The sequence below is a fragment of the Fopius arisanus genome, unplaced genomic scaffold, assembly GCF_000806365.1.
Source record: "Fopius arisanus strain USDA-PBARC FA_bdor unplaced genomic scaffold, ASM80636v1 scaffold00050, whole genome shotgun sequence".
Taxonomy (NCBI): domain Eukaryota; kingdom Metazoa; phylum Arthropoda; class Insecta; order Hymenoptera; family Braconidae; genus Fopius; species Fopius arisanus.
The window spans coordinates 539,100-559,146 of NW_011887789.1; the positions used below are offsets into that span (position 1 = coordinate 539,100).

The 20,047-nt window shown below is 37.8% G+C and overlaps 2 protein-coding genes across 6 annotated transcripts; one reads left to right on the top strand and one right to left on the bottom strand.

Annotated features, from left to right (window-relative positions):
* Window positions 1-8,595: 8,595 nt before the first annotated feature.
* atl (atlastin GTPase) lies at window positions 8,596-17,258 on the top strand. 5 transcript variants are annotated; one of them, XM_011306884.1, is made up of 7 exons: window positions 8,596-8,673; window positions 8,909-8,987; window positions 11,737-11,811; window positions 13,233-14,506; window positions 14,618-14,832; window positions 15,017-15,083; window positions 15,895-17,258. In XM_011306884.1, exons 2-7 carry the CDS (start codon window positions 8,960-8,962, stop codon window positions 16,021-16,023), a joined length of 1,788 nt encoding a protein of 595 aa, XP_011305186.1. In that variant the 5' UTR covers window positions 8,596-8,673; window positions 8,909-8,959; the 3' UTR covers window positions 16,024-17,258. The 5 variants fall into 5 exon arrangements, 4 of the variants coding, with proteins under 4 accessions (XP_011305186.1, XP_011305187.1, XP_011305185.1 ...); XR_892285.1 differs by lacking the exons at window positions 8,596-8,673; window positions 8,909-8,987 and adding exons at window positions 11,232-11,461; window positions 15,266-15,600 and having other exon boundaries at window positions 15,895-15,984; XM_011306885.1 differs by lacking the exon at window positions 11,737-11,811.
* LOC105267785 (70 kDa peptidyl-prolyl isomerase-like) lies at window positions 16,074-19,199 on the bottom strand. Its single transcript, XM_011306881.1, has 2 exons — window positions 19,073-19,199; window positions 16,074-18,819 (listed from the first exon to the last, which is right to left on the bottom strand). Coding segments are annotated over exons 1-2 (885 nt in total). The 5' UTR covers window positions 19,075-19,199; the 3' UTR covers window positions 16,074-17,936.
* Window positions 19,200-20,047: the final 848 nt, after the last annotated feature.

Sequence of the window (20,047 nt, forward strand, 5' to 3'; positions counted from 1 at the left end):
TGTGTCAAAGGTCTCCGTTATAACGTGCACGCGTTGCCTTGTAAATCTTGATGTAGTGTGTGTGTAAGAGCAATGGAGGAAATGTGGCAGTTTGTGAGGTGAGAGTATGGGAATGTGTCAAAAAAAAAAAAGTGGAAAAAGTACTGAGGATAATGGAGGGACGTCTCTCAATTACAGTACGACCCTCCTGAGACGTTCATGTTGGTGGGTGACGACGTTTATACCGGTGGTACTCACTAGATTCCACTCCCAAGTGGCATAACACATATATTGAAACATACGTACCATATACTCTACTCGGTTTCATATCGAAACCTCCGTACCTATGTAAACAATGTAATTGTGTAAACAAAAACCCTCCGTCAACATCAGTTTCCGATGTAGATTTGACGAGGCAAGATGAAACCTTTAACGTATTCCATTTGCCGACTTCCCACAGACGGAATATTGTAAATATTAATGCTGTGGTTCTTCGTGAATATTGCGATCTGGATTATATCGATCTCGGTTGGAATAAAAAAAATACTCAACTCTTATCAATTTCGTCTTGAAATTTCAGAATCGATGTCGTACGAATTTTCGATTATGGGTGATTCGGGATAATTTTCATTAAAAATTCCAGAAAATTTATTCATCTCAGATAATAATTGATTTTTCTATGAACACTTCAATTTTCAGCTGGGATTGAATTTCGGACAGATTACCCTTCGCGAAATATTTAATCCTCAATTTTTTCCTTTTTACGATTTTTTTTTTCAATTGACTAGAAAAAATTCTCCTGTCAAATGACCGAAGCCTGAGAATTTAACCGACTATCAAGGATTATGCGAATTGATTGTAACTTGAAGTGAGTGAGTTATCAATATTTGAAACGGTGCGATGGAATAAGGAGATGCGATAAATTGCGGATGACACTGTAACGTGGAATATCAGATTCCGACTGTAGTCCCGAAAAGTTGGGGGTAGATGGATGGTAGATAGAGTAAAACATAGTAGCATTTGGGATAGAGAGTTTGCACTCTCAGTGGGACCTGGAGGAGATTTACCGTCTCCTCGTGAACGGACGTATCTACTTGAAGGGGTTAGGCACTGTTACGCGCCACAGCCAAACCCATCGACTCAGTCTCACTCGAGGCACCTATATCCCCGGTATATATACAATTCAGACCTACTTACTCCTTCTCTTATGCATTACATAGCTGGCCGTACACGAATCTTCCACATGCATCCAATAGAATCCAATGGAATCACTCCGATCTACACGAAACACTACACAAAATTGAGGGATCAACTCCACTGCATCTCATACACACTCAATGTGTCACTCTCAATTTGAATCACATGAAATCACTCCTGATATCATATGAATTTTTTAAATCACTAGCATGATATGCGCCGACAGAAGCTGACGAAAAACGTTACATGATTTTTTTTAAGGGACAGTGAATCGAGAAAAATCCACCTCCCACTCCAGGAAAAATCAAATCTATTATTTTCGTACTGATGGAGCGATGGATTACCCAGAGCTCTGGGTTTTTGAATTTTTTATCCCCAAAATTTTCAGTATTGGGAAATTTGATATAAAAAAAAATAGAAAAAAATGCCCCTCATACAGATCCATTATAATACATAAAAATTATCATTCCATTTTTTTTATTAAATGAAAATGAATTAAAAAATGAATAATAAAAAATAAGTTATATTTTTTTTCAATATATTTGATTATTCAATAAAATAAAAAAAATATATACATATATTTTGATATGCATGGCTTAGCTCAGCGCCGAAAAAAGCTGACAAAAAACGTGACATGCTTTTTTTTTTTAAAAGGGATTGGTAATCAACAGCAGAGCAAGTACAAGTCACTAATTACGTGGCTCTCGTATTTATTCTAATTAACCAGCGGACGAGTCCTGAAAAAATAACTGAGAATCATTGGATTCGACGAATATGTCAAGAGGATGATCATGGAGTTTGGTGTGTGGTGCCGTCAGTTGATGCAATACAGAGAGTATACTCATCGGTACGTTAATTAAGATGGAAGCCTCTTCGCATGCCGGTGTGCATCTCTCTTCAATGTGTGGCCCGTACAAGGATTGACATATAGGTCGATGTGTCGTGTATGCCTCGACATTAATTAAGGTTGCGAGGGATTGGGTTTTGCCTCGAGGTCACTATTACCGTGATATTACATTTTTCGGTGATATATTCGGTGATCAGATTTACCAAATCGTCTGCGGAATAATTCGTCACTCGTCAGAGCATTTCGTTTCATCACTGGACAATGCGAGGTTCACACAGGTTCAGCCACATCTTATTAACTCAGTGGTAGAATGTAAAAGCAACCAGAGAGCAGGCCAGAGGTACTCCATCGGGTAAATCCATGTCCACGCAGCAGCGGTAGTGATTGTAATATAGGTCAACGTTTGCACAGCTGCTTTAAGCTAGGTTTACTGGAGAGCTTTTGCCGCGCAATGCTAACCGAGGCAAACTGGGACAGCAAATACATTTTTTACCTCTCCTGTCTGCGTTCCCTTCTTTTCCCACACCAAACCTACACATATGCACCTCCTGAAAGCTCTCAAGTTGTTACCATCAACAGCTCCACCTCCTACGACCTCTGCAGAGCTTTTTCCTTTGAGTTAGAGTCGTATAAACAATCGGCGTCGTAACTCCAGTTTTCCAGTTTTCGGCAATCTCATCTTGGGTTTTCATCGCCACGAGGGCAAGTATTTTCTATGAAAAATTGATTTTCCCACGATTGTCATAAGATCAAGTATTTATTTTTTATCCGGAACGGTTAAAAATGGTTTGGCGTTGGGTCAGTCGATCGTCAACACTCGATCCTCAATGTTATACAGGATTTAAGTCCACGGATTCAAACTCCTAGGAGTTAATGCCCTTCGGCGAGCCCTCCCTTTCTTCGTTCAACTTGCACCATCCCTCCTCCTCACTTTTCCACTTCTATTTCAGCCTCATTCCTCTTTCCAACAATTCTCGTGTTTTATTTTGGTACGGGGCGCGACGCACTTAGCTTCACCGTAGGTCCCGCTTTCGGTCCTGAGTTCTTCAACCCGTAAATCCTTTAAGTGCCTCCGCCTTGCTTCAACCGGGTGCCCTCAAGTGCACATAAGAACATGTACGCTCTACCCTTTTTTTTATATGTAACGATTTTTCTATTTTCTCAACGATTTGTCTTCGCTGTGATCGTTCCACTGGACTCATCCGTGATATGTATGAATGATGGGTAATCCGAGGGATTGGATGACACCACTTACATGATGACGGTACGTAGTTATCTTCGGGGTGGAAATGTCACGAACTCTGGGGGAGATCCAATCACTTCATGTATCTCTCAAGTATTATGACCATTCATCCCTTAGAAAATATACACGAAAAATATTGAAGTAAATGACATCAACGAAAAATCGCATTGTACGATTTTCGAAATGTATTTTATAGTTACATATTTATATCTTTATCAAAAAAGAAAATGAAAAACGAAAAGTTCAGTTGATAATTCAATTCTCGCTGTGACGATTTTTTTTTAAAGGATTCAATTCAATTTTTACGAATGATAAGAAAAAATGATGGGTGTTTATAAATGACAGAAAAATGGAGGTGAATAAATTTTTTTGGGTACATGATTTACGAGCATCTTCTCACCAATTGTTCCACCCGCATAGTTCCACTTTGACATTTCAACGGCGTCACTGAGGCTGAAAAGAATTTCAGGAGCGTTACGCGATTTGGGAGAACTGCCAGACGGATTTATAAGCGTTTGCCAACAAAGTGGGCCTCCCTCTGGAGTATTTGGATATTCGATGGTGTGGAAAGTGTTGGTTTGGCAGAAGAATGATAAAAGCACGATAAACCATCAGCCATTGTAACCCACCTAGTGTGAGTCCGAGAGAGAAGGCTCAAGTTTATGTACGGATGAAGGTCTTCGACAGTAACGTTAGCTCCTCCTTTTCACATCCTCCATTTTTTCGGGTGACTTTGTTGTAGTCACTCGGGCTTCACAAAGACAGCCCTTTCCTGTTTTCCTTCCATCCCTTACTTTTAAAAGAAAAAAAAACATTTCCACTATTGAATAACTAATACTCTGTTCCTAACTCGCTTGAGGGAGTGAGTCCTCTCGTTCTCAAAAATTATTGTCAGATGCACTCTGCGGATTTTCATAAGGAAATTTTATGGCTTCACTCGATAACAGCCCAGAGTTTTCTGTACTACTCAGCAAAATTGATAAAATCCCACTTTTACCAGGAAGATCACGGCAATATTCATTATAATCTCTGCCTTCAATATCTTCTGTAACTTCTAGATTATTGTTTTGTTTTCTCCACCGAGAAATCGATAGAAACTCTTCACGCAATATTTCTCCTGTTAAAAACAATCGAGATGTGAGCCAAAAAATATTGGAGACAGTTTTAAATTGTCCCAGTGTTGTTTACGAATTTAATTGCATATTTTAATTATTTTTCTTCCATTATTTGATTTATCGCACAAAAATCATAAACTGAAATTCGAATTAGAGAATGAGTGAGTCCAAAAAATAAAATCGGCTATACGATAAAGGTATACACTACCCTTTCAACTCAAGTTTTTCCGCATTTCTTTTTTCCCGAGTAGATTCGACCATTCCCGAATAGTGAGTAAAAGTAGAAACTTCATGGTCGACCTTAATGGATCTGTACCCTGATCTCAAATTCTCAACAGACTGGGGTATATCCCCCATACCCGGAAAAATAGCGACCCAGAAAGCCACACGCGAACAATGTACGAAAACTAGAAAAGCCCCTCATCTTTTCACTCCACCACCACTGGACCCATAGAAGGTACGTTTCATTTCATTCTCCCTTTTTTTAAACGCAAGCCACTATGTACTGGTCTAAGTAGTGCCCTTCCCCTGCCGCCTGATAACAACCGGAAACCCATTTGTGTGTGTGATAGTGTTTTTGTGTTAGTTGCAAATAAGTAGAGTTCGTGGTGAATGCACTGGTGTAAGAAACGAAGTGGTCCGACAGACTCAGTCGAAACAGACCAACTCCTGGGGAATGGCAGGGGTTTGAGTGGTGCACGTATACTAAAAACGCCAAACTATCCTAAACCACTTTGGTATTCCACGTGTATGGCGAGCTCTCGCTATTTAGGATCTCGCTAATGCATCACGCGTATTTCCGCGAATTACTGGAGAGTTTAACTCGCCAAACGACCCGACCAACTATCCACCTTCAACTTAAATAGTGGAACTACAACTGTCTTAATGAATCGATAGGAAGAACTCGACAATTAGGGGAAACTCAACTGCCCACACACTCACTTTGACATCCGACCCATTGATTCTTCAATTTATCGGTATTTTTTTCATTACCTCCAGTCCAACAAATTCCTCTTTTTTTTATGTTGTTTAATTATCATTATTTTTAGGAGAAGAGGAGTTGATATATTTATGATTCGGAATTGATGGTCGATTTGTCGTGAGTTGTCGATGTTTTGTCCTGCTCTTCTCGTGGGAGTCACCGAGTCCGCCCTGTCCATGTCCCTGACTCCTGGGGAAAACCAAAAGTGGTCACGTCCAGTCCTCGTGCCGCTGCGATTTTGTTAATTTAATTACGAGCAACAATGGAAATCCATTACCCAATTTCTCATGCCTGCAACAAGTTTTGAGGCGATTTTCTGGAAAAAAAATTCAGGCTGTTGAAAAAGAAATGAAATATCACAGTGAATTGCCAACCAATTGCCAGGACAACGTCATTTAGAGAGAGAAATCCACGACAAAAAAAAATTCCGAAATTTCATTTCATCGATTTATCCAATAGAGAAAAAAAAGTGTAAAATCCCCTGGAGTAAATCCAAATGTTGGTATCTGAATTCCAGGGCAAAGCTAATACCATGAAAAATCGATCTTATATAGGAGGAAGAAGAGGGAGAATGAGGGGACCGTGAAGGACAATGTCTGATCCTATTGGTGAAAGCCGTCCTGCACACCACGTCTGAGGATTAGTCCTTGGAGTTCTATCGCAGTTTCACCCCCGTCCCAACGTCTTACCAACTTCACCGTCGACCTAAAACTTGATACCTTAACCCAGGCCAATCAAACTTTGAGTTCCGTTAATACCAACGCCAAATATTCGCCCATTCACACGTTATAGGTCATGTTCAACTTATACTCTACGCGAATGTATTGTACATACCATGAAACCCAAAAGAGAAGCCGACAGGGTGGGGTTACGATAAGACTGGGCCATAGCTTGCGGGTTAATTTTCTCACTGCAGAGTTACCGAATGTGAGGCTAATCTTCTAGATGTTGAAAATGTGGAGGTGTCGCTCCAACATTGTCAAGGCTATGGGTTACGAGAATCAAGGAGAAACTGCACTAAGTTTCCTAGTTGTTCGATGAAAGGGAGTTATCTACTTGGATGGGTACTCCGTCACCCCATTTGACCATCCGCTTCAAGTTGTTTCACTATGAATATTTTCAAAGTTCCATTCTTCAACAACTCCTAATCAATTTTCAACGATAATAAGTACCTCAACTCCGATCTCGCATGTATTCACCCATATTCACCTCGGAGATGATAACTGACAACTCAAAAATCCCCGAAAATGGCCTGTCCCAACGGATTTCCACCATCTCCACCGATTTTCGTTGTCAACCCCTTGAATTAAACCCTGAAGACATCTCCAGACGCTTTATGAAACCGTCTGAGACCTAATTGGCATTTGGCCAGTCATCAAGGTCGAGATGTGTATACAATGGTCGATCCTCATTAGCATGGGGAAGAGACAGGTAAACGTACAACGGAGACAGAGAAAAGAGAGAGTTTCATCCGTTGGGGTTTTCATGTACCACCTCAGGCGCCATCATCGTATATAACGTTGAGTTTCCTATCCCGAGTGCTCGCTCTTTGCCCGCGTACATTCGCATCGGCAACATGCATATGCAAATTTATTCGTGGCCCATCATCAGGATGTACCACCCCCCTTTTCCAACCCCTCTTTTCCACCCCTGGTGCATCCATGCCACATTCGTATATGTGTGGTGATCGTGGCCACGTACGACACGAACTGTATGCCCCTGGTATATACCCTCTCTTCTGGATCTGGTGTGCTGGAGGCTAGCCGCTGGACAGCAAGAGAGGGTCATAAATTAAATGATGTAAATGCTCTGTCCACCCGGACCGTCCGAACCGAGACACAACCCTCCGATTCTCCCATACCCAACCCCTTCCCCAGGTCTATTCATCTCTTCCTCCATCCTCCTCTTGCTTATCAATTTTCCCCCCTTCAACTCTCTCACTCCTGTCATTTTATCCACAATGTCCTCTCGTTTTCGCTCTGTTTTACTTTATTCCGAGTTACTAATGGAGATCCACTCTCTAATTATGATTATCCCAGGGTAGTCTATGCATCTCACTATATTTTTCATTTTTACAAATATTATTGTGAATCGGTAATAAAATAATATCGAATGTAAAATAATATTTGTTCAGTGCATTGAGGAATGTAAATACCCGGGTAAAAAAAAAATTGTAATTGAAATATTTTTTCCAATTTTTCAAAAAAATTCTGGAAAACTTTTACTGATAATTTTAACGAATATAATTTTTTCTTTCAATTATACTGTAGTTTTAAAAAATACGCCATCTGAATTATAAAAAAAATTTCCTATTCAAATTTTTGAAAAATTTTTCAAAACCTTTTCCAAAAATAAAATTGTTTCGTTTTCCGATTTTTTTTTTGAAAATTTGGAAAAAATATTCCGATTACTATTTTTTTTTTACCCTGGTTATTTCTTGCAGAAAACTGTTTGCGATTTTTTATTGTTTAATTCGCTCGGCAGGTGTGGGAGTGCTGAAGTGTATTTTTTAATTATTTTGTCGGGTATTTTCTGAGGAGTTTCAGTCATGCAATAGCAATTCGTCAGAGTTCTTCCATGATGCGAAAACTCATTTTACGACACTGAATGTTGATTTAGGGTTCAAAGGCAGAGGTTGGTTTGGAGTTGCAGTGACCATGTCATTGTCTCTCGTCGTTTCAGGTCGTGCTTGCCATTGTTAGCCTGTCTATTGTCCTATAGGTCATCATCCATTCCCTGCAAAATCCTTCTATCCTATCCAGGACTTCTCCCTCTCATTCCCACACGCATTGACGCACTCCAGTATAAATCAGCAACTACCACAAAAAATAATCACCACTGGAACTCCACCCGAATGAAAAAATCCTCATCTACATCGGAGGCAATGTAGATCAGAATTTTTTCATGTTCAAGGATGCATCAGTTAAAAATTCATTTCAACAAATTTTTTACAATTGCAAGCAGAATTTTATTATATATTATCCGTGATGATTATTATATGAATTTTAATTTTTTTATGACAGAATTAATGTCGTCAGTTGAATAATAATAGAAATTTGAAACAATATATTTTTTATGTCAATTTGATTCTGTAATAATCAAAAAACAATCGATTATATTTCGATTAGAACGAAACAACATCTCTATCTGTTGAGGTGAAAAAATCATCTCGATTCAAAGTAGGACGTAATTTTGTATCACGTAGTTTCACGGAGGCGCCTCTTGCGGACGTGTCGTCATCCCGACAATTTCAATATGGCGTATATCAGACAACATAAACACAGTGACGATTACGTTGGCTCATATGTTGGTAAGTCAAACGTCTTGTATTTAAAGATCGTCACTTCCAAATGCCGAAGTCCCTCCATAAAAAATCATTTTCAACCCCAAAATATCGAATCACCAACTCAATCAATTTCTCTTCATCGTCATTAAATCACCGTCAATTAACGACACGCATTCTCCAGTGCATATGTAGTATTCCATCACATAAGTGCCAGCTGTATCACTCAAGTTATTGTTCTCGTGTTGATTTTTTTTTTTAGTTTCTCACCATTTGTTTTTTGACGCATTATCAAGATCGACAGTGACCGAAAATGCCACATCAAAAACCCAATTCTCAAGGTATTTCAAATATTGTATTATGAATTTATTTATTTATTTGTAACATCCGGAGAGAAACCTGTCTTCCATTCAGAAAAAAAAATGTGTCATTTGCATGTTATTAACCTTGAACTGACGGTCAATCGATGATGATTTTTCAAGGCACTCGTGAGAGTCTAGGATTGGTGTGTTCCCCTTAGCGTATTTTTTATTCGTTAAAGTTGCTAATTTATAAAAGTGCCGTGTAATGTTGAGGTTATAATAACCCATAATTCGATGGATAGAAAGTTGCACTCATTCTGCCTACGTGATGACTCTCACGTCATTGTGTCATTTGAGTTTGATAAAGTCCAATAATTATCCCATAATATCCCACTCATAATTTTAATCCAACTTTATCATATATTCGGTGATTAATTGAGGTATGCATTATTTTATGGGCCCAAGGGGTACGCATGAGAGATCAATTAAATCTCAACAACATCCCGTTGAATCGGTGAATGACGTAGTTGGCTTCTACTGCCAACTTTTTTAATTTTTTACAATGAAAAAATTTACGAGGGTTGCTGCCACATACCGCTGGCAGTGGGCAACATTACAAAAAACGATGATAATGTACTTCGAAAAAAGGAAAACGTCACCTGAAGTAACTACTCAGTCATATCCATCTCATACCCGTTTATTTCCTATTTCCAGGGTAAAGAAGCCCGTAAACTATGCGGGATGTAGAATGTGTAATTAATTCGGAAATCTAGAGTTATATTTCCACCACGGGGATCTGCAGGGACTATAATAAATACCTCGAAACCCAGTTTTGGAAGTTTGTGTATTAAGGGAGACGATTTATTGAAGCCCTGATAATTAGAGAACTTGGTGGAAGGGAATGTGTAAAAGTTTGAGGGGATGGAAATTGATATTTCTGGAATTTTTAATAACTTTGTTTACGGGGATATTCATATCATATTTTCAGTAAATTATATCAAAGGCACTCGCACTCATTATAAATTCATTAAAACGAAACTCGATGAATTTCCTGAATCGTTGCGGTTGACGACTTCGACTCGAATTCAATTTTGTTTTTCATACGAACTATTTCGACTGAGAAAATTTTATTAACCGTTACATATCGATATTTAAGGAATCGTGAATAAATTTATGTACATAATACTTGCAGTGAACCGGGAAAATTGAATGGGGGATGCGATGGTAAATCATCTCTTTTATCTCGTCAACGAATCACGTGCTTTATATTCTCGATTTTGTGGATCAATACATTCCGTTAATTAAACGTACATTACTTGGTGAAATGAATATGAAACCAATCAGTCGCAGCACTCTAATTGCACACAGCTCCAATATTTACCGATGTAAATAGTGGGAATGTTCGAATATCCATTTTTTTTCGTTTTTATTTATTCTGAATATCGATGAAGCCTTTTTAAATATTATTCTGGGAATGTGAAAATAGCTCTGCGTTCCGATGGAGTAACAGAATATTGTCAGAAGTCTCCAATCAATCTATAGCTCTAGTTTCAATCAATTAAAAATTTTCTTGACCACAATTATATTAAAAATGAGAAATGAGTCATTCAAATTTGACTTCATCCATTTTTTAAAATGTTAAGACCTCACGAATAGTCTGCGTGACTTCTTTCTCTTCATAAAAAATCCAGATTTCCCTGAATTATTAACTTTATTCCAGTCTTATGAATACTTGAAAGCTCCATGCTCTTATCACTATCACAACCCTCTGACAATGAATTAGCAATAACAGTCAAAGTTCTCGAGATGAATGTAATAATCTCAATCTACTTATCATAACATCAGGCACTAGAAATTCGAGTTGTACCACTATAATTAAACTCCATTCAGTTAATTTCAGGGAATTACATTTGCCCTCACGAGATGCATCTTATAATATAATTAATTGTATGACCTAAATTACTGAATTTCCCAAAATTCCAGAAAGTCTCAGAAAATACTAATTTCCATGACTTCAACCGAAGACTTTAAATCATGAATCTGGAAGAATTTTCACAGGATATTGACACATTGATTGCACAATTAATGAAAGAATTGGAAAAGAAAAATAATTAAATTGAAATAGTCCATCGGTGAGAAACCAGCTGTCTGATGAATGCGGTCATTCTGCCAAATATCGTGGGTCTCTGCCAATTCAAGTCACTCGTTCCAACTATTTTCCCATGTCTGCCAAGCATTTTTGTGGCGCTGCAATCCGCCTATAACGGAAAATCTACATTTAATCTTACCCTTAGTACTCGTCGTGTGCTCTCCCGCGTATGAGCATCGATGGTTCCTCATTAAATTTTTCTAATCCGCTGAAAAGTCCTATTGTACGTCTAGCAGATGTTAATTAAGAGATCTCGATATGAGTGAACAAAGGAGAAGAATCAGACATAGTCCTCGCCCCGAGAGGCCATCGGATAGACGAACTCGAGACAGATTACCAGACGGATTTGGAATGGTTGCTCGTGGTGTGTCTCAGCCTATTTTCGATTTAGCCTCACCCTTTTTTTTTCCTCGATATGATAACCCTCTAACATGTAACCATGGCTCACCGTGTGATTCCGATATGAATTGCACCAAAATCAAATAATATATTCCACTGTCAGAGTTTATTGTTGGATGTAACAAGAATGTCGCTAGACACATGACTCCTAAAAATATCCGGTTAGATCGCTTCGAATGATCTTCGTAATGGCCATTATTCTGGCTTTAATCAGTTTAAATGAAAATCCTCTGATTGCAGCTACAAAACCCCCAATGACGTTGCTCGATGAAAACGTAAATCGTGTACCGGAGAGTAGACAGCACCGTAAAGTCGGTGAGTGGTTCAATTACATGTGATCAATTTTTATGGATGCGCCTGTAGCTATTGTAGATTTTACTCTCAATTACTGCAATAGCGGAATGATAACTGACGATTTTTTAAAATGAGAGAATAGTGACTGAATCACCTGTGAAAAAAAAATATCATCTAAGAAATGGATTGAAGCGGTGAAACGAAATTTCCTTTGAGTAAAGAAAAATCTTCAAGAAAAAATCTCTTGGATCAGAACTTTTTTCTTATTTTTACAGGCAATGGCGAGAGTATAAAAAAGTTGCGCGACATTGAGATAAATGATTTCTCAATTTTTATCGAATGATATGATCGATCAATTTTCTCCATTTGATTATTTTTCGCCTCTTGAGATTGCGTTGAGATTTCAGTGCTTATCTGAATTATTTTCAAGTGATAATCAATAATGAATTAATGATATGATCCGTAAATTATTCTTCATCAATCAATCAAATCACTCGTTACACACTTAAAGATTACGTTTGGATTAAATTTAGAACGAAAGGACTGATCCTTTCAAGGTGTCTCTCACATTGCGACATATTTATGAAACATCTCACGTCAGAGTAATGCCGATTATTTTTCATTCTCATTCATCCATTCACTGAAGCATCAACCGTGATTCGCTTGTTTCCATCGTACTTTCATTTGAATCCAAATTAAATCACTCAGAGCTAGTCGTTACATCTCTCTATGAAATTGGATTGCAAGCACTACAGTGACGCAATTATCTTTACGTGATCTTTGATGCTGAGATGACGTAGTAATTATGATTGCATCCACCCACTCGGTGTTCATTCAGAAAAAGAGAGAGAAAAAAAAATATCAAGTGGCGGAGTTACATCCTCTGTCATCCGGTGCAATTGGTACCCCCTCTGCGTTGGCAATAGCGTAATCGCTAAAAGCGTATAACTCTACCTTAAAAAAAAATTGAGTTTTACCTTCGTCGTAGCCAAGGCATTCGTTTCAATGTGAGAGCCAGATTGGATACACGTCGCTTTATTACCTAGAAAAGTCGCGTACCGTAATTGGACATCCTTCGAACTTGCTCGGCATTTAGTTCTCCTATTAGAGTGAATTTTTTTTTTCTCCCCCAGCTTGATCCTTTTTTCTTTCGTTTACCTTTCTTCATTATTCACGGAGATTCTTGAATGTAAGCGCGAAAGATTGCGAGTTTTTCTCGTTGTAAGGGGCGAACCTTTTTATTCAATTTTCAACCTTTAATGGTTCTTATTTGAGAGCAAACTGTTCCGAATTCAAATAAAACGCTCCATCTACTGGAGAGGCTTTTTAGAGATCATTAACTTGTTAGAAGAAATATCAAGTTGATCGAGTGTATTATTTGCTTGTCATTATTGAAAGTGAATTGATGGAGAAATGAGATTCGATGACTGAATTTTCTGTAGATCATCGTGGATTCAAAGAGAGAATCGAAAGATTGTCTTCGATGGATGTGGCCACTGAGGAGGCTGAGAAGTCTGTGGCCGCAGGAAGACCTATTCAAGTTGTCCTAGCTCATCCAGATCATACTTTTGAACTAGACGAGGAAGCACTCTCGGAAATTCTTCTCCAGGATGATATCAAAGATCGCAGCGTCGTTGTGGTCTCGGTAGCTGGTGCATTCAGGAAAGGCAAGAGCTTTCTCCTTGATTTTTTCTTACGTTATATGAACAGTAAATACCTCCACAAGATCGATGACGATTCCTGGTTGGGCAATGACGATGAGCCCCTGAGTGGCTTTTCGTGGCGTGGAGGTTCTGAGCGAGACACAACTGGCATCCTGATGTGGTCCAAAGTATTTCCAGGGACTCTCCTGAATGGTGAAAAAATCGCTGTGATTCTGATGGATACACAGGGTGCATTTGACAGTCAATCAACAGTCAGAGACTGTGCAACGGTGTTTGCTCTTAGCACAATGCTATCGTCCGTACAAATATTCAATCTCTCTCAGAACATCCAGGAGGACGATCTCCAGCATCTGCAGCTGTTCACAGAGTACGGGAGATTGGCACTGGAGAAATCGGGTAGCACACCCTTCCAGAGGCTGCAGTTTTTGGTGAGGGACTGGAGTTATCCTTACGAAGCGAAATATGGCGCCGAGGGAGGGCAGAAAATCTTACAGAGACGCCTGGAGATCTCTGATCGCCAGCATCCAGAGCTCCAGAGTCTCAGGAAACACATAAAATCATGTTTCTCTGATATTTCTTGCTTCCTGATGCCACACCCTGGCCTCAAAATTGCAACAAATCCAAAATTCGATGGCAGACTCGCCGAAATCGAAACCGATTTCAAACAGCAATTGAGAAATCTCATCCCCACACTGCTGGCACCAGAAAATTTGGTCACAAAGAAAATCAATGGACAGACGGTGAGGGCTAGAGATCTTCTGGAGTACTTCAAGAGTTATATCAGAATTTATAAAGGGGACGAGTTGCCAGAGCCGAAGAGCATGCTTGTCGCTACTGCCGAGGCCAATAATCTCTCAGCTGTTGCTGATGCTAAGGATCTGTATTTACAAATGATGGAATGCGTTTGTGGTGGTACAAAACCATTTTTGGCAACTGCACACTTGGAGTCTGAGCATCAGAGATGCGTCGATAAGGCACTACATCAGTTTGTTAATAAAAGGAAAATGGGAGGAGATGAGTTCAGCCAGACGTATATGGAAAAGCTCATGAAGGTACCGATCATCAACTGAGCATTTTTTAATTATTCATAATTATTTGCTTGTGGAATAAAGTGGAAAAAAATTCAGACGATGATTGAGGGATTTCTATTATTTCAATTGCAGGATATGGATGAGTCTTTTTTGCAATTCAAAGCTCACAACGAGAGCAAAAATATATTCAAGGCTGCACGGACACCGGCAGTGTTCTTCGCTATTGCTGTTACGATGTATGTGTTCTCAGGTGTATTTGGATTAGTTGGACTTTACACCCTTGCTAATATTTGTAATCTCATCATGGGGATCGGACTTCTCACGCTCGTTCTGTGGGCTTATATAAGGTTTGTTCTTCTTTCCTCCAAGAATTTTTCAAACTCATAGTCAAGAGGTAATTTATGTAATTGAGCATCACTTTAAAATATTTGTACACACCTACATTCCTTTGAAATCAATCGATCTTTTTACTGTAAAGAATTAATTTTAAATTGAATTGAATTTAAATCAATGTTTCTCATTGGTATTCAGGTATAGCGGAGAATTGAGGGAGATCGGTACCCAGATTGATGATTTAGCAAGTGCTATATGGGAAAATGTGAGTAAATTTTTTTTTTCTCATTGATTAAAAAAAATTTTTGCATGTCGATCAGATACGTAACATTTACTAGTCATTGTAACATATTCACAACAATTAGGATTAATATTAATTGATAAGTACTACAGATTCCTGGACAGTGAAGCCAGTAACGTTATTTTCTATATTTCTTTTCTCAACAGGCCTGGCAATGCGCTCATCTCCTACACAAATTACGTTACCTACTTCTATCCTTACTAATTGTTGCTGCACTACCAACTATCACAGTTGTTTATAAACAATTTCATAAACACGGTTACATCTGATCCCACGCTTCACTTTCACTCTATATATTCTTCATTTATGTTACAATCCGACTTATTACCGGTGTATCGAATGATTTTATTACACTGTTTAGATCTTAAGTTCGACGTACGTTTGTCATTATTTTCGTCCTCTTGGGGTTGTTTTAATTTTTTTTCTTTATTCTAATCCCACTACCAACCAGAGTGCTTTAAGGAATCAAGGCACGTTGAAGGTAATGTCTTTTCAATATTCCAACTGGATTGCTACCCTTCTCGTGATGTTCTACAAATATGCTGTTCTAATTTTTAATTTTTTAACTTCATCTTATGTAGTACTTGAAAATCGTGCAGAGTATTTCGAAAAAATCTTGAAATATTCAATGACGATCATTTAGTACTGCATTCACCTAGATTTTCCTCTGAAAAATTAATAAAATTTGAGAAAGTGACGATTCTATAAATTTTTTATATAATATGCGATTATTGCTTTATGAAAAAATTTAATTAATCCTCTCTCATTCTTTCAGTTCATGAAACCTGTTTATCAGCAGTTTGTAGAAAAATCTGTATCTGTAGCTGTTGCCCAGGCGGCGGAAATGGCGACAAATACAACAATGAATGCAACTGCATTAAATGGAAAAACGAAAGTATCGTAAATCGAAAAAAGAGAAATCTCCATCCCTCATTACATTCAACTTTCAATATATTTTTTTTTTTCAAATTCATCAAATTCTGATTCATACATTTTTGCATTATCTATGGGACACTGAATGGCATTTTCATGTCACTCGCGGAAGGAAAAATGTAAGAAAATTGTTGCAATGTTTTTTATATAAAAATCGAGTGGTAAAATATGAACAATGTAACTAAACTTCTTATTGGAGGTAATATTGCGAATGTACAGTATTTCCTGATTACGAATCAGTGCGTTAGATTTGTTGAACAAAAATTGATGGAAAACATCAGAAGATGACAATTAATATTTATCTCATTAACTAAGATTGTTATAGGAATGAAATTCTCTCAGAATAATTGAAAATTTATTGAGATGAAATTGGCGTGAATTCTAGAAATTCTAAAGAGGAACAAAATTATTCGATATCCATTACGAAATGTTTTCCTGATCCAGAATTTTCATAAAAACTTAGAAAAAGTGTTTTATCGCGTTACTGTGTACATAGGTAACTTTAATGATTATGTTAACAATGTGCCAGATTTACATTCAGGAATTTTAAAGTTGTTCCTCCTTGAAAGTCCCGACAATTTATTGGAACATTTTTTCACAGACATGCCATGTTTATATTTTGTTGCACGATAAAGTTTAATATAATGTGAGATTTCATTTGTTCATTTTGATAGGAGAACCACTGGGCTCTTTCGGATATTTAAATGAGTTGAAAAATTATATTGTTTATTTCTCTCTATTATTCTGGTGAGAAATCTATCTTGCCAATTATTTAAGGAGTTTTTCGTCCGTTGGATTATAGAAACGACGATTTTTTTAACTAGCGAAGTGGAGAGAACAAAAGGGGCATAAACTCCCTTCTCCCGTCGATTTTAGGACATAATACTGAAAGCAGAAATAACCATTAATTTTTTTTTTTATTTATCCAGCATCAATACAAGGTGCCATTCAACTGTTGGTTATCTGGTTGTTTTTTTTTTTCGTTTAGAATATTTATTTTCTATTGATTGGAGGAATCGTTAATGACATATTAATCTCGCACTTCGTCCCTTCACGTTGAAAAAATCAAAAAGCTCTCGCATGATTGGTTTAAGTTCATTTGGAATTCATGTTCTAATTCGTTGATGTGTCGACGATTTGCGTCTTAGAAGAAACAGCTGATACAGTGTATAATGTGATCTTAAATATATGATTTATTATGGTTTTGTCGATGTGTTAAAGTTCAATTTTCTATTCGTAACGATAATCTCGCCCATTCAATTATCCTGATTGAATGACGCAACAGCTCACTTCGAATATTGAAGCTCATTTATCGCATACGTTTGGATAATAAACCTAATCATTCGAAAATTATGATCGAATATAGAAATTTTTCACTGAATTTATTGCCGAATTTAGGTGACCCACATCCAATATTGGTCATTTTAAAAATAATACATAAGTTAAATCTTCAAGCTGCAGAAATGAAAAATAATTTCGAGAAGATATGTAACACGTTTTAAATAGTAACTCTGGTGTAAGTCGAAAATGGGTAGTCAATAAATCTGTATTTTTATATTAATGAACAAAGTTGTATTTATTAAACAACAAAGAAACTTTATTTATTGAAACACTGAAGGTTTCATAATACTGGCAGAGGATTTCGCTCCACGAAAAACGTCTCTACGAAAATTTGACCACAGGTACTATTCCAGGTTTTTATATTTGTAATAGTATATTTTTTTTAATGCTCCACCCCCCAAAACCGATGAATTTCTCATAAGGAATGACCTCTTCATTTTCAATCCGAGAAAAGTGGTCTTAAAAATATTTAAAAAAAAGTCTGTAAACTGCCTTTTTATCATTGAATCCTCAAGGATATGTGCATCGCCCCCAGGAAACTATTTAACTTTTAAACATTCGTTTCACCATGAGGTCCGATTGAATCTTGGCGAGTCTGAACTTCTCCCTATAAATCTTCAACTTCTCCTTAACAGCCGTGTTGTCAGGTTCGAGTTCGGCAGCCCTCTGAAGGTCTTCAATAGCTTTTTCGTTATCTCTCAGTGCCCCATACGCACAGCCCCTTCGATAAAGTGCTTTTACGTTGTACTCGTCCCTCTGAAGTACTTTCGTGCACAACTCAATCGCATGCTCTTGATTATTATATTTCACCTGACACATCGCCATGTTATTATAGAGACTTGTTTTCAGCTCTTGTATTTTCATAATGAGCTCCTCTGGGCGCTCGACATCGGGCTCCATGGGTTCCATGGAGATGAGGAGTTTGGTGGACTTGCTGAACCTGTGGAAGGCGTCTTTGAATCGGTTTTCCCGAACCAGATCTACTCCCATGCTCTTGTACTTCATGGCCAAGTTATATTTTTCTTTTGGACTCCATGTCCAAATTGGCTTGCATGGTATGTGAGAGGTCAGGGTTGCTGTGAATTCAATTGTTATTGAATCGTTGCTGCTCTCGTCAGGAGCTGGAAGCCTTATGGAAATCCTAGCTACTTCTTTCTCACCCATCCATCTGATGGCCACTTCAAGCTGATTGTCAAACTGTGATAGGGTTTCATTTATTGTGATAATGATGTCTGGTTTGGATGAGAGGATTTCGCTGTTCAAGGTCGACAGGTCCAGGGAATTTGGAGGGAGTATCTGTATGTCCTCGATGTGCAGGTGGCATACAGATCCATCCATTGGTTTGGCTTCGAGTGCACCATGAGTTATTACGTGTTTTTTAATGGTGCCGTCTGAGGTGGAGTAATCTGTCTTCACGAGTGACGCCCTGAAATCGACCTTTTGATAAATACCAATGAAATAACTTAATACAAAATCCTTCCAAATTTGCGAGAAATTTCGATTGGATTTCTATGGAACTTTAAATGAAATTTTCGTTGATTCTATTCGAATGTTTGATAGGAAATGTCAAATAGAAGGATTTCGTAAAATTCGATTTTCTGTGCAACTTGTTATTCACATATTGTGGGCATGAAAATTCGATGCCTCGCCGGCGAGGCATTAATCCATAAAATACTCACATTGGGATTAACCTTAAAAATGGTTCTAATGGTTTTTAGGATTCAATCCAAAGTGAATTGACTAAAGTAGAGGATCAGTTCTGGGGGTTTGAGTGACCCCAGCGGCATTGTAGTACTGCACCCCAAGAGAGGGAGGGCGCAACACGCAATACTGGGGTGTCCAAGTCGACGGGGTGAATTTTATTTTCTGCAGTATGAATGCTTTTTATTTTTTATTTGTTCAACTGAAATTTAGCCGACTGTAGAACCAGCGGAAGGGAGAAGCGACATCTTATGGAATTTCAATGAAAAAAATTATTCAATATATTGAAGATATACCACTAATGAAATTATATCATTCATAATGAGCGCGTTGTCTTAGTGGCAGCGTGCTTGGCTAGCACGCCGATGGCTGGGGTTCGATCCCGCCAACATTCATTTTTTTTTAAAAATAATTCCTATTTTTTTTTTTGTAATCGCTAATTAATGGAAATATCATTTAAAAACTTAATAATTGAAAATTGAGAAGATATCCAGTAAAATTGAGAAATTCGACATTTTTGAGAACAATACTTTTTCAATATATATACTCCTAATAAAAAATTATTTTTATAATAATACGTTATCCTAGCGGTAACGTGCTCGGCTAGCACGCCGACGGCCCGGGTTCGATCCCGCCGTCATTCATTTTTTTTTTTTAAATCATTCCAATTTTTTCTTTGGGTAGGTATTCACTGCAACTGAAAAATTCGAAATTTTTATAAAAGTATCAGGGGAGCATGACAATCGAGGAGCTCTTCACTGAAATTTTCACTGAAAGTGAAAAATGCGAAATTTTTGTAAAAGTATCAGGAGAACATGACAATCGAGGAGCTATTCACTGAAATTTTCCATGAAAGTGAAAAATTCGAAATTTTTGTAAAAGTATCAGGAGAACATGACAATCGAGGAGCTATTCACTGAAATTTTCCATGAAAGTGAAAAATTCGAAATTTT

What these genes read in the sequence shown, in the direction of transcription:
- atl (XM_011306882.1), top strand. Translation starts at nt 11,356, where the DNA reads ATGAGTGAACAAAGGAGAAGAATCAGACATAGTCCTCGCCCCGAGAGG. An exon ending in TAGACAGCACCGTAAAGTCG is followed by an intron (nt 11,812 to 13,232) that starts GTGAGTGGTTCA and finishes AATTTTCTGTAG; the next exon opens with ATCATCGTGGATTCAAAGAG. An exon ending in CAAGTGCTATATGGGAAAAT is followed by an intron (nt 15,084 to 15,894) that starts GTGAGTAAATTT and finishes TCATTCTTTCAG; the next exon opens with TTCATGAAACCTGTTTATCA.